The following is a 12,385-nucleotide window of genomic DNA, read 5'->3' as shown; positions in this document are numbered from 1 at the left end:
CTGAAAGGAACTGACACAATTTATTTATTAGCATTTAAAACATGAGCTCACATTCCTGGTCACTGAATTATATCTTGGGCCGTAAAGCCAATTTGTATGCATAAATTAAGTACCGAGAGATTTATATAAAGCATGAGAGTTACAGAGTGTGCTCTATTCCTTAATAAAGAAGAACAACAAAGTAAATTGGCCCTGACCTATAGAAGTAAATTATTTCAGAACTCAAGTGGTCTTTGCATAAGCACGGCATCCTTTGTACAATCTTGTTTCCCCTGACACAGAATGGCAAGTAAGAATTGCAGCTTCCTTTTCACACATCCAAACATATATAATACAATGTCCCAGTCAAAGGGAACTCTGTACACTATGAAACACATAAATCTGTGGCCTTGCTGGAAACAAGATGTTGATGTAGTGGCTGTTCACATAGCTGTAGGCATAGTGCTGTGCCCTTATATTTATGGTTATTAAACCCCGCTTCTGTGTGAATTATTATGCTTATAATCAAGAAAAATGCTGACTCTACTGCAAAGTAGAAAAAGAGATCAATATCTGGAAACCAGTAGATCCCTAGTTTTTCTTAGTTCGAGGCTGCATATGCAAACACTGTACATAAAACAAATTTAAATCACAGGTGGTTAAACAGATGAGCCCTCACGGTGAAGGGTGAAATCGATTTTTTAAAGTGGCTTAAATCTGGGACAAAGAGCAATGCCGGGTCAGGGGAAACCACCCGGTTGTTCCTCTGCATTGTTGACCCTTGTTGGTTTCTCTCCCTGCAGCCCGGTGGACAGTAGCCGTTTCGGCTCCTCGGGCAACCTCAGCCAGGCCAGCTCCCAGCTCAGCTCCGAGCTGGAGGAGCGCCGGGACCTGGACTCGTGCCACTCCTACCACAGCTCCAGTAGTTACCCAGCCGCCGACGGACATGCCGCCTCCTGGGAGGAGGAAGGGGAGGAGGAGAAGGGAACCCCCGGAGACACCTCCCAGACTGGTCCAGCCCAGGCCCCAGAACCCCAGGAGAATAAGCCAGAGAAATTCAGCAGGTGTGTGTGTGTGGGTTTGTGTGTTTGTGTGTGTGTGTGTGTGCGCGCGAGCGTGTGTGTGTGTGTGTGTGTGTGTGAACATTAGCCTTGGACAGAAATCTGATGGTTTTTATTTGATGTAATCTTCACATGTGCTGTATTCAGGGCCATAAATCTGAGGCGTTAGTTTTGTAAATCTTTGTGTTATGTTTTCATGGAGATGGCAGGTGACTGTGTGGGTTGTTAAGGGTAAATTGTAAAGATGACAGTATTATTTTTATGCTGTGGTGGTTCTGAAAATAGGATAGTGGGTTGCGTTATACAGCACTAAGGCCTCAGGATTTTGATGAGGTGTGCAGGTGTATACATCCGCCAACTCTCTATCTCTCCCTGTCTCACTGTCTCAGTTTCTTGGACAATGGACCTCCACCCTTCTCACCATCCAGACTACGGTGGTTGAAGGCTATCAACAAAGTCCGTGTTCAGCTGCATGAGGTAAAGAGATCCCTGGTTCTTGTTAATCTGTCTTGATATTTTGATGTGTCTCCCATTTGCATCTCTCTCTCTCTCTCTCTCTCCCTCTCTCTCTCTCTCTCTCTCTCTCTCTCTCCCTCCCTCTCCCCATTACTCTGGAGTTGGTTGAGTTTCACTGGTTGACTGGTTGAGTTAAGTGTTCGTGCAATTGTAGTGCTAACAAGATGATGGTTTTTATACTGGGAATCCCAATGCTTTCAACTGAACAGATCTGTTTGCAATAATAGGACCTTTGGGCTCCATTTTCCAGAATCAATGTTGCATAGCAGATGGGCGCAGTAAATGGCGTGGCATTTGGGTGCACTGGGGGTGGCTAGTGAATGTTGGTATTTTTGTGACCAGAGGTGAGGAGCATACAGCGCAAAGCACTCGAAAAAAAACCAAAAAAAACATAAAGCTTCATAAACTTTTTTCTTAAAACTTTTATCTTCTCTTGTTTCTCTGAGCCATTTTCATCTGTAAAATGTATTTGAAACAATTTTCTTGACCACGAGTGGTAATGACATTCTGTGAATAGAATGTCTAGTGAATATTACCATTTTATGTAGAAAACTACTGGGCAAGGACAAACATTTTTATGCTCATTATGAAATTTTAAACAGTAAGATACATTAAACTGCTCAATTATGCTGATATGAACTAATATGTATATGAAAGTTTATTTTATATGATTATTATTGTTCAACCCATAATTCTATTCATTCCTTCATTTTGTTTTATGCTGATATTACATTTATTACGTATTACATTTATTATGTCAAAAAAGAGAAATTGTAGCAAAATATTGCATTGATCATCATACTCTGTTAATAAATGCAGTCTGTCCATAATTTGCGCCAGTACTGTCGCTATCATTTTAGACCTGGTCTGTAGCAGGTGGATGGCATGGGTACAAATGCAGAACAGACAGACCATAAAATTGCAATGAGCTGCAACAAAGTTTCAGTACGCTTCTCGATGTTGGATGACACAACCCCAGCAACAACTCTCCTCCCACTTCAGCGCATGGCGAGTCAGGAAGTTACCAAACTCAGGCACGTCAAAATCTATGACAATACCACAATACCATTTCTCCAGTGCAACGTCTTGCAACACACCATGTGCCAACTGGAAAATAAATCCAAACACTGAGCATGAGAATAAAAAAGCCTGTTTTGCTTTTCTGGAAGGGAGGGTAAATGCTGTTTCTCTCTGTGATGGAGTGACCCATGATTGTGATTGGATTGGCTCTATTCATCATGTGAATGCTGTTTGATTGTTAAAAACATAGTTGGTCTCTCATAAGTTGCAATGGATGTGCAGTTTTATTTATGTTTGGACATATTTGTTTTTTTTTAGAAAGGTACCTGGGTTTAATGCACATTTTTGCCATTTCTTGTTTGCTGTGCTGTATATAAACAGTTTTTTATATATTGTCTTCTGTGTGGGATGAATGTCAATGCATGATGTGAGGAGGAGGAGGAGGAGGAGGAGAAAATGGTTATGACTGCTCTTGAATCATGCTTTTTACGTTTGGATATCTCATTGTGTGAATCAATTGGAATCTTCACCATCAAATGAAGGAGAGTAATAAAAACACCACAATGAGAGATCTCAATAAAACTTGACATTTTACTAGTCAAGGGGGTAAAATGTGAAATGCTGGAAAATCATTTCTGCTGAATTTATTACCAAATGATTATGTAATTAGTCACTCAGTGTATGTTAGACAGTATCATCATGTGATTCAGTTTAACCTTTCATTTTTGTGATGAGTGTATGTTTGCCACTTTTCTGACAAAATGCCAATATATGTGGACACCTGACATCCACATTTATGGGAAATAATATGGAGTTAAGCTACCCTTTGCTGCTATAACAACCTCTACTTTTCTGGGAAGGCTTTATACTAGATGTTGGAGCATTGCTTCAGGGATTTGAGCATTAGTGAGGTCAGGCAATGATTGGGCAATTAGACCTGGCTCACAGTTGGCTTTCCAACTGATCCCAAAGGTGTTGGATGAGGTTGAGGTCAGGGCTCTGTGCAGGCTAATCAAGTTCTTCCATATCGTTGTCGACAAAACCATTTCTATGTGGACCTTGCTATGTACCCAGGGGCATTGTTATGCCGAAACAGGAAAGGGCCTTCACCAAACTGTTGGGGAAGCACAGAATCATCTAGAATATGATTGTGTGCTGTAGCATTAAGATTTGCCTTCACTGGAGCTAAGGGGTCTAGCCCAAACCATGAAAAACAGCCCCAGACTAAGGGGTGTCCAGATACTTTTGGTTGTATAGTATACGTTTTGCTCTTCTTGCAGCCTATTAATGCTTTGGATCTTGGGCAGTTCCTTTTGGCCTTCACATTTTGCTCTTGGCATCACTCGGATGCAAGTTAATCTTGGTCTCATCTGTCCACAAGACCTTTTTTCAGAACTCTGCAGGCTTTTTTAGTGTTTTAGATGCTTCTTAGCAAACTGTAACCTGGACATCCTGATTTTGCAGCTCATTAGCGTTCTGCATCTTGCAGTGTAGCCTCTGTAGTCTTCTGTTGACAGTAGTCACTGAAGAGAGTTTCTGACCTGATGGACAGGTGTGAGGGGGTTCCTCTTCATTATGGTGAGAATTGTTTGGTCATCTACTCTAGATGTGTTCCAAACAGTAGATTTTGGTAACCCTGTCTGGCCTATGACTCTGACTATTTTCTTTATTTCTCAGCCTCAGAACTTTCTTGACTTTCATAGCACAGCTCTGGTCCTCATATTAACAAGTTCCAGTAACAGACTCCAAAGGCAATCAAAATCTTTGAAGCTCTCTAAGGCTGCGTGACTAGAGCCTTTGTGTCTAGAAGTGTTTTTCACACACAGGTTATGGGTTGGTGGTCTGACACAAAATGGGGTCCATCTGATAAGTGGAAGTGCCTCTCAATGTTCTGTTGAAGCTTTGCTGTCCCGTTTGTAGTAGATTAAGGACACTTACTGCCAAAGCACAGAGGCTAAAATCACCATTAATCGGCAGCCAGAAGTAGACAGGGGTGAGCAAAATCGCAGCCTGCCACTCACCCCTGTGCCTGGGTTCATGCCCAGCTGGCAAACAGGAAACAGCTGCACATTCTAGAATGTGGAATGGGCGGAATGATGGATGAATTGGGGGTTCTCTTTTTTCTGGGAATTAATGGGTGACTGCCCTGGGAAACAAAAGCCATGGCAATTAGCGTGCGTTTCAGACTGGGCCTGACGCCTTGGGCTTCCGTGACTTTCCTCAGCTGTGTTCAGTTCAACTTGGTTCACCTTTACGGTTCGGAAAGGATTCCTCCAGATTTACAAATCTGACTGAGTTGCTGTTGTTCAAAACCTCGACAATTGGGTGGAGCTGTCAAAGAGCTTTTTTCATCTTGCAATCACACTTCTGTGTTAGTCCCAACAATGGCTTGCATTTAAATTTTGTCCTCTCGTTGAAGTGCTCGCAGACTAAACCACCTCAAACGAAGAATACAAAGTAGTCCTGTGGACTGAAGAACAAAGACAAAACATGTTTTTTACAAGGATATTGGCTTTTTATATTTCACCTGAAGAAATTGTATCTTTGCTTGTGAGGGATTGGATAAAATGAGAGATTTTATGCTACTGTATACAGGTCAGCGGGGCCTATTCATATATTATTTGCATCTAAAACTCTTAGGTGTGTTCGAGCCAGATTCCATAGAGCAGGGGTGTACAATCTTTCCTGAAATGGACCGATGTGGGAGCAAATTGTTGTTTCAACCCAGCTAAAGACACCTGATTCTGCTTATCAAGGTCTTGACTGAAGACAATGATTAGTTATTTAGTTAAATCAGGTGTTATAGTGTTCTAAGGGCAAGAGCACCCCAAATCTTGTCCTTGGAGGCCCACAGCAGAGGTAGAAAGTCCAGGGGCCAGAAATTAAAAGTTCTGCCATGTGTTTGTCCACCCATGAACTCATGAGCCATCTGATTTCACTAATTAGTTCTACCTCCTGGCTGAAAAATTGTATTAATTAGTAAATCCAAGTGACTGGTACAAAATACTGGGACTTTTTCTTTCTGAACCTGGACTTTTCACACCACTGTTTGCTGGTTTTTATCTTCATCTTAAAACTGGGGTGGTCAGTTCCTGCAGGGCTGGTGAGCATGCATGGTTTCATTGTCAACAGTCACAACCATAAATTAGACCACAATAAGGTGTTTCATGTTTGGACACAGGAACAGTTTTTCACTTTCATTCATTAACATATCAAGAAATGTAGCTAAAATATCAATCACTAAATGATTAAATAGGCTAATTAAATAATTAACGGCAGAAGTTGGCATGAAATCCAGAAACTGATACGGACACCCGTGTCTTAAAATCAGCAACCTGCTCAGAGCCATGAACCCAAGTGAGGCAGGTTAACTGTGTATTTATATGCTTTGATAAATAAAGTTGGGCGAGTAACATGATAGCCTGCATTCTCCATGACTCTCCCAGGGAGACCACCGCTGGTACAGGCTACCAGGTGTGATTCACTGGCACAGTGACAGTTGTTGAGGCTTGATGTTCTCCGGGAAATCGAAATCTTGAAGTTTTGCAGTTTTTCATTTGTTGTAATGCTATTGTCCTGTTTTTCCTTTTCATATCACTGCAAGCCCTCTTATATTGGTTGAAGATTCTGGCAGTTTTATTTTTATCTTAATTGCTATCTTAAGCTGGACCTGTAGAGAGCCCCCCCCCCCTTCTTGAAATCAAAAATGGTCAGTTGTCCCTTCGACAAATTGCATGGCATAGCAACCAACTCCTATTACTATGGAAACACTAATCTTGCAAAGACTCATGATTAAGGTGGCATCACCATAGGTGATTTTCTGAAAATAGATCTGACTTAAAGACAATCAGCGATAAAATGATCCTCAGCATGTGTCCGGTTCGCTCATTTTTCACTACTGTGAAGTGATTCATGTGAAAATTAATTTAGAAAATAAAATCAATCATCCATCCATATCTATATCCACTTATCCTGGGCAGGGTTGCGGGGGGTGCTGGAGCCTATACCAATGTGCATTGGGTGAGAGGCAGGAATAAATCCTGGACTGGCCGCCAATTTGTCGCAGGGCACACACACCATTCACTCTAGAAAATTAAATAATAATAAATAAATAAAAATATCAGTGTTGTAAATATTTTTTTACTTCATTTTTTTATTTTATTGTACTTCAGTTTTTTTTTTCTTGTTACTCTCCTTTTAGTGAGTTCTGCTTTTTGGACTCCTTAGCCACTTCATATTATTTGAGTTATTGCTTCCAAATGTTCAGTGTTCACATTGAAAGACTACTACCCACTGTAATATGTGAAATAAATTTGTTGGTAATAAATTTGTTCTTTGAAAACATTTGAATAATATGAAGTGAGGTAGGGTAGCCCAAGAGCCACAAAAAATGAACTGACATTTTGTTAATCTAGCCTTCAGGTAGGATGCTATGTGTGACAATAACCTACTGAACTATACATAACTTTGGCTAAATATCTTGCATATTTTGAGAAATTCAAGTTCTCTGCCATTCCCAAGTTTGGATGTCAGTTTCTGTGGGATAGTATTTCAATCTCTGGGTGTGAGCACAATGTCACCTAGAAATGTGAAAAGACTTCCGTGGTGGCAGTCATTGATGTATCCTTTTGGCGGGCGAAGACGTGGAGCCGAGTTTGAAGCCGTTTTACTTGTCTCCTCCAATATTGGGACACTGGAGGTAGAGAGGGCACAAAGATTAATTTGTGGGCCAGGGAGGAGACAAGGTGGCAGTGGAGGAAAGGAGGATACATTTTTCGCATATTGGGATGCAACCTAGGTTTGTGTGTTCACCTTTAAGAACTGAGAAACAAAGCAGGTGAGTTAACTGTAATCAACTACTTTAATTGGTCAGTTAAAGCAGTTGATTACACAGTTACCTCACCTGAAGCATTTCTCACATAGATTTTCATTGCTTTGCCCTGTGGCTTTCCTAGGCCAGGTTTGAGGAAGCCTACTCTGTGTATATTTCCTTCCCTAGCATGCTTGTTTGTATCAAATCTACAAAATAATTTGTTCCTCTTTAAAAAAGGAGACAGTAAAAAAAAGTGTGTGTGTTCATTTTGTTAAAAAGCACTCCTTCCTATGGAGGCATGAAATAGCATGTTTATGCTTTGATACAGAGGGGAAAAATAAAGCAAGAAGCCAGGTGTTCTGTATGCCTGTGCAATCACTGGTTGTTGTGGCAACCGTGCATATCTTGACCCACTGTCCAATTAGATTCCTTCTTGTGAGTGAGAATGGTGCTTAAAGCTGTGCTAAGCAGAAAAAATGGAATTCTTATTGGTTAAAACTGACCTTGTGTGTCTGGTTTCTATATTCTCTCAGGGTAGAGAAAAATAATGGTGGAGGAGAATAATCTTATCCAGCATTCCCGGCGTATTGTAGCTTGACACTGTCTGCAGTCGATGGGGACAGAAAAGGCTAAGATATCCGTGAAAAACAGCAAGGACATTGCATCGACTTTATTTGTGAGTTGTTAAAATGGTTGCTTTAGATCACAGACACATTACAAAGGGTGTCTAAGCCACTGCCAGAACTGGAACCCAGACCATTATCCACATTCTGTATGGCTACATTTATAGGTGGGAACATAGAATTGGAGGACAACTGTGGCTGGAAGATTGTCGATTTGTCTTTGGCTGAATTGAGTCCTTGCGTGTGACATCCTGAATTTCTTTATCTGCTGTGATGCAATATAAACGTGCAATGAAACTTCATACAGTTCTCTGGATAAGGCTGGCTGATAAGGTTGTGCAGCAATGGCTGGGATTTGATTGATCACAAATGCAAGCTTTTCCCCCTCACAGTTGCATTATGGCTCGTTCAGTGATGACAAAAATGAACTACTGTCAATTAATCAACCAATCAATCAATGGCCACTGACCGAAGTTGCTGAATCCACAGGCTGTGGAGCAGTACATGTGTGGCAAGACTCGGTGTGGGAGAGGTTCAGGGCAATTTGTAGGACCACGCCTACTGGTTAAGTAGGCACGCGCACCTGGAGTGCATCAGCAATGAGCCTAGATATTTAAAGTGTGCTCTCTTCCCAGTAGGCAGTTGTGTCTGGGGAAGTCCCAAGCCAAGAGAGAGACTTGCACCGACCAGCATGAAAACAAATACTTTCACCTTTCCCCCCCTCATGGGTTCCGGGCAAAAACAATAAGCTAAAACAACAAACTAAAATAACAAAGGCAAAAGAAAATAAAAGCCAGCGACTGCTTTTCAGCCTGCTGCTGGGATCTGCTGGCCAACTTTTCAGCTGAGCAGTTTCTTTGTCTTTTCGTGTTCAGAAAAACTAAATGCAAAAATCGACTCTCGGTGTGTGTGCTCTCAGTCTCTGCCCCCCAAATTTGGAGAGGAGCACACCTTTAAGCATCTGGGCTGATTGTTTAACGGAACCCAGGTGCGTGTGCTCTCTCCACCAGCTGGCGTGGCCGAGACCAATCCACTTCTCCAATGGACCGAATGTGACAACAAGATATTAGTATTACGAACTATCAGGAGGGTGGAGAATCTAGTCCTGTCTCAGAAAGATGTATATTGTATGCATATTGTTAACAGGCTTTGAAGAAATATCCCACCTCTAAAAAAAAAATCATTAATTTCTTATGTGTAAAGTTGTACTGTTGCACAGTAAAATTACGAGTGTATTTGCTTAGTCAGACATCACAGTGACTTCCATTTCCTGTTCCTGTCACTGCTGAATTTTTAAGGGGTTCGTCAAGGTTCTGTACCTAACCGGTGCCCTGGTGCCGCACAGGCTAATCCTGCGCAAAACCATTTTTCGACCGCAACAGGAGGAGGGTTAAATGGAGCTTAGCTCCTCTTGATACCAGCCACCCTCCGCGTCAGCTTCTCGCCCCCCTTTCTTACGTGGCGTGATTGAAGAAAGAAGGCGTTCGACCACAGACGTTTGCATGCTTCATTAGCACCACGCAGGAGAGACTGGCCAAATGCATCGATTCATAAGTAACCGGCTGCCAGGGAGGCTTAAGATGTCCTCCGCTGTGTTTCCTTCGGTTGCTCTGTCTGCTCTAGCAGTGCCCCGTTCTACATTTAGGATTTAGGGGCTGCAAAACCGGCGTGTCCTTGGCCTGACCTCTGCTACACCTGTGCGATCTGTGGTGTTCAGTATCCTCGTTTTGTCGTGTCGCAACATGCAGCGAGCCGACAGATTTTAAGGTGTGGGTGTACGCGTGTGTCTGTATGGTCACATTCGTTTGTTCGCGTGGCTGTGGATGTGTGTGGTTGCGTGCGTGCTTGCGTCTCTGTGTGCCTGTGCTTCTGTGTGTTCATTTGCGTTGAATGTCTAAGTGGTGTTGCTGTTGTTAAATGTTGTACATGCAGTCCATCATTCTTCTCACCCTTTTAAATATCAGCCCCTTATGTGTGACCACTTGTGGATTTTATATTGCATTAATTTAAATGTAGAACAATTTTCCTGCGAAGCAGTCAATAGCCCTCGGCTGGCTGGGCAACAGGAAGTCGTGTTTATCTCACTCTAATGAAGATTTCTTCTCTGCGTCTCACGCGTACATGCTGTGAGAGGGTAATGTCTCAGCTGGACTTTATTCCTCCACTGGCTGAGCTGATGTCCTCCCTTTTTGCTCTCCACTCCTCCTGCTGCCCTTTTCTCTAATGGAGATTCTCCCTGCATTTTTCCCTCCTGTCTTTCTCTGCGGTCCACATTAATGTGCTCCAGATGGGGTTGATAAACAGAAGGACGTACTCTCTTGGTGGTTGAGTGGTCGCTCACAGTGGTAACTCCCAAAAATTTGCACTGATGTATGCAGAACGCACAGACACACACCAATGTACACACACACACACACACACACACACACACGCACACACAGATATGCACTTTTACATGCGCACAAACACACACCCAAACATGCACACACATGCACTTATATGCACACACGTACACATACTTGATACTTGATGACACACAGATGAAGTTGCAAAGGGTGAAAAACGAGTAAATCTGAAAATTGTCTTTTGTCCATGGTCATAGACATGGCCCTTAACACGTTAGCATTAGTGTATTGTAATGGTTAGTGTAACATGAAGGTTGCTGGTGGAAATATTGTAATATAAATGCTAAATGAAGTGTCTACTCTGATAAGGCACGAGAGGTAGAATAACATACTTTGATGGGATGAGACATCTATGATAGTTATAATAAAAATAAATAATGTCTTCTATCCCAGTGCAGAGTGGTAGAATTCTAAGGTTTTAGGTCCAAAGATGATGTAATGAAAGCCCAATTTTATAAATATTTCTGCTTTTGCTGGAATTTTATCAGTTTTATAATATTTTTTCTATTAATAATCACAGTGAGTGGATTAAAAACACAGATTGTGCTATCTGTGTTTGTGCAATATTTATCATGGTTTCATGCTGGCTGTTTGGTCTAACACAATTGTTAACAGCCTCCCAATCTTCTTGTCTGGGGAGGTCATTTGGTTTGGCAAGTCGACGGTAGTCCTCCAGTTTGGCGTGAAGTTCTGGAGATGTCGAAGTTCTGTGGTGCTGGGCATGCTTGTTTTACTGTGTAGTAAGAAGGCTCAGCTTCCTGTGAGATGGCCTGTCATTCATGCGTGTCTTACGCAGGGAGTCAGAGAGGGTCATGAAGCTCTTTCCTGAGATCAGAAAATATATACCCCGGGAGACTTTATCTCTTTCATTTTTTGTCCTCCTTTGAAATTTTTTTGTGCATCCAACGGCATCCATCTCTCTCCAGCCTCCAGCCTCCTTTCTTTCTTCTTTTTTTTTATCCCCCTCTTTCTTATTTTTTTTTCTTCTGTATCTCACATTGAGTCCAGGGAAAAGAAACCAGGAAAGAGGAAAGAAGAATTTCTCATACTTCCTGTGTAGCTACTGGCAGTTAACACAATTTCTTTTGACTTTATTTTTGCAGAGAGCAGATAGTTTGCTTTTCTTATTTGTGTTTGCTTTTTCTGAGATGAGGAGAAAGCAGAGGACAACTGATAGAGAACAGACTGCAACCATGACCGGGATAAACCCACCAGGTTCCATTTTAGACCACTGAACGCCACAGTGTCATTACAACTGTGAATTGTTTGGGAAGATTACACAAGTGCCTGGGGAAAGGGCCTTGCTCTGCTTGCCAAATGCCACCAAATTTAATGGCAGCGTATTTGAAGGTAACCTGTATTTTAAAATGTTGTACGCATCAACTAAGTGCTTTCCGTGTTCCTAATGGAGAAGAAAGAGAGAGGAGGAAGTGGAGAAGATTGTGGGGAAAGTAAAGCGAGAGCAGGAGAAAAGAGGGAATTTATTTTCTTATGGGGGTGGGGTATATGTGAAGCATGTTAACTGTGAAGGATTCAGAAGTCTGAACAGTCTGAAAGAAAGGGACAACGGCTGGCTGGCAAGGATGTCGCAATCCCACAGCTCTCCAGAGGGGGCAGGAAAGCGCACTTATGATCACACATCATTTAAGGTTTTGCTGCCTCATTTCTGCTCAGGTACCTCTCTAATGAGGGTTGCCACAGTGGAAGTGAATCCCCTCTTTATGGTGAAGCACAAGAGAGGAATGCTTCCCTCGGCATTGACTTGTAGCAGTGCTCTTAATTCGTATGGCCTTGTAATGCCTTCGCAAGCAACGTGTAGGTGTTTGCGTGTGTTTATGTGTGCAAGCATGCACGCAGACATTTGTGCGTGTGTATGCGTATGTGTGTGTGTGTGTATGTGCACATGTGTACGTTTGTGTGCGTGTGTGAGTGATTGCGTGTGCATGTGTGAGTGTGTGTATGTGTGTG

General features: G+C 42.2%; 1 protein-coding gene across 1 annotated transcript in view; it reads left to right on the top strand.

The window, feature by feature from the left end:
* LOC135233161 (uncharacterized) overlaps positions 1 to 12,385 on the top strand; it is a 164,693-nt gene that overhangs the window by 77,540 nt on the left and 74,768 nt on the right. Inside the window, exons 10-11 of the mRNA XM_064296420.1 lie at positions 783 to 1,043; positions 1,430 to 1,517. Of these exons, the coding sequence (XP_064152490.1) occupies positions 783 to 1,043; positions 1,430 to 1,517 (349 nt within the window). The remainder of the gene's footprint in view (positions 1 to 782; positions 1,044 to 1,429; positions 1,518 to 12,385) is intronic.

The sequence above is a fragment of the Anguilla rostrata genome, chromosome 10 (genome assembly GCF_018555375.3).
Source record: "Anguilla rostrata isolate EN2019 chromosome 10, ASM1855537v3, whole genome shotgun sequence".
Taxonomy (NCBI): domain Eukaryota; kingdom Metazoa; phylum Chordata; class Actinopteri; order Anguilliformes; family Anguillidae; genus Anguilla; species Anguilla rostrata.
This window is presented reverse-complemented; position numbering and strand designations above follow the sequence as displayed.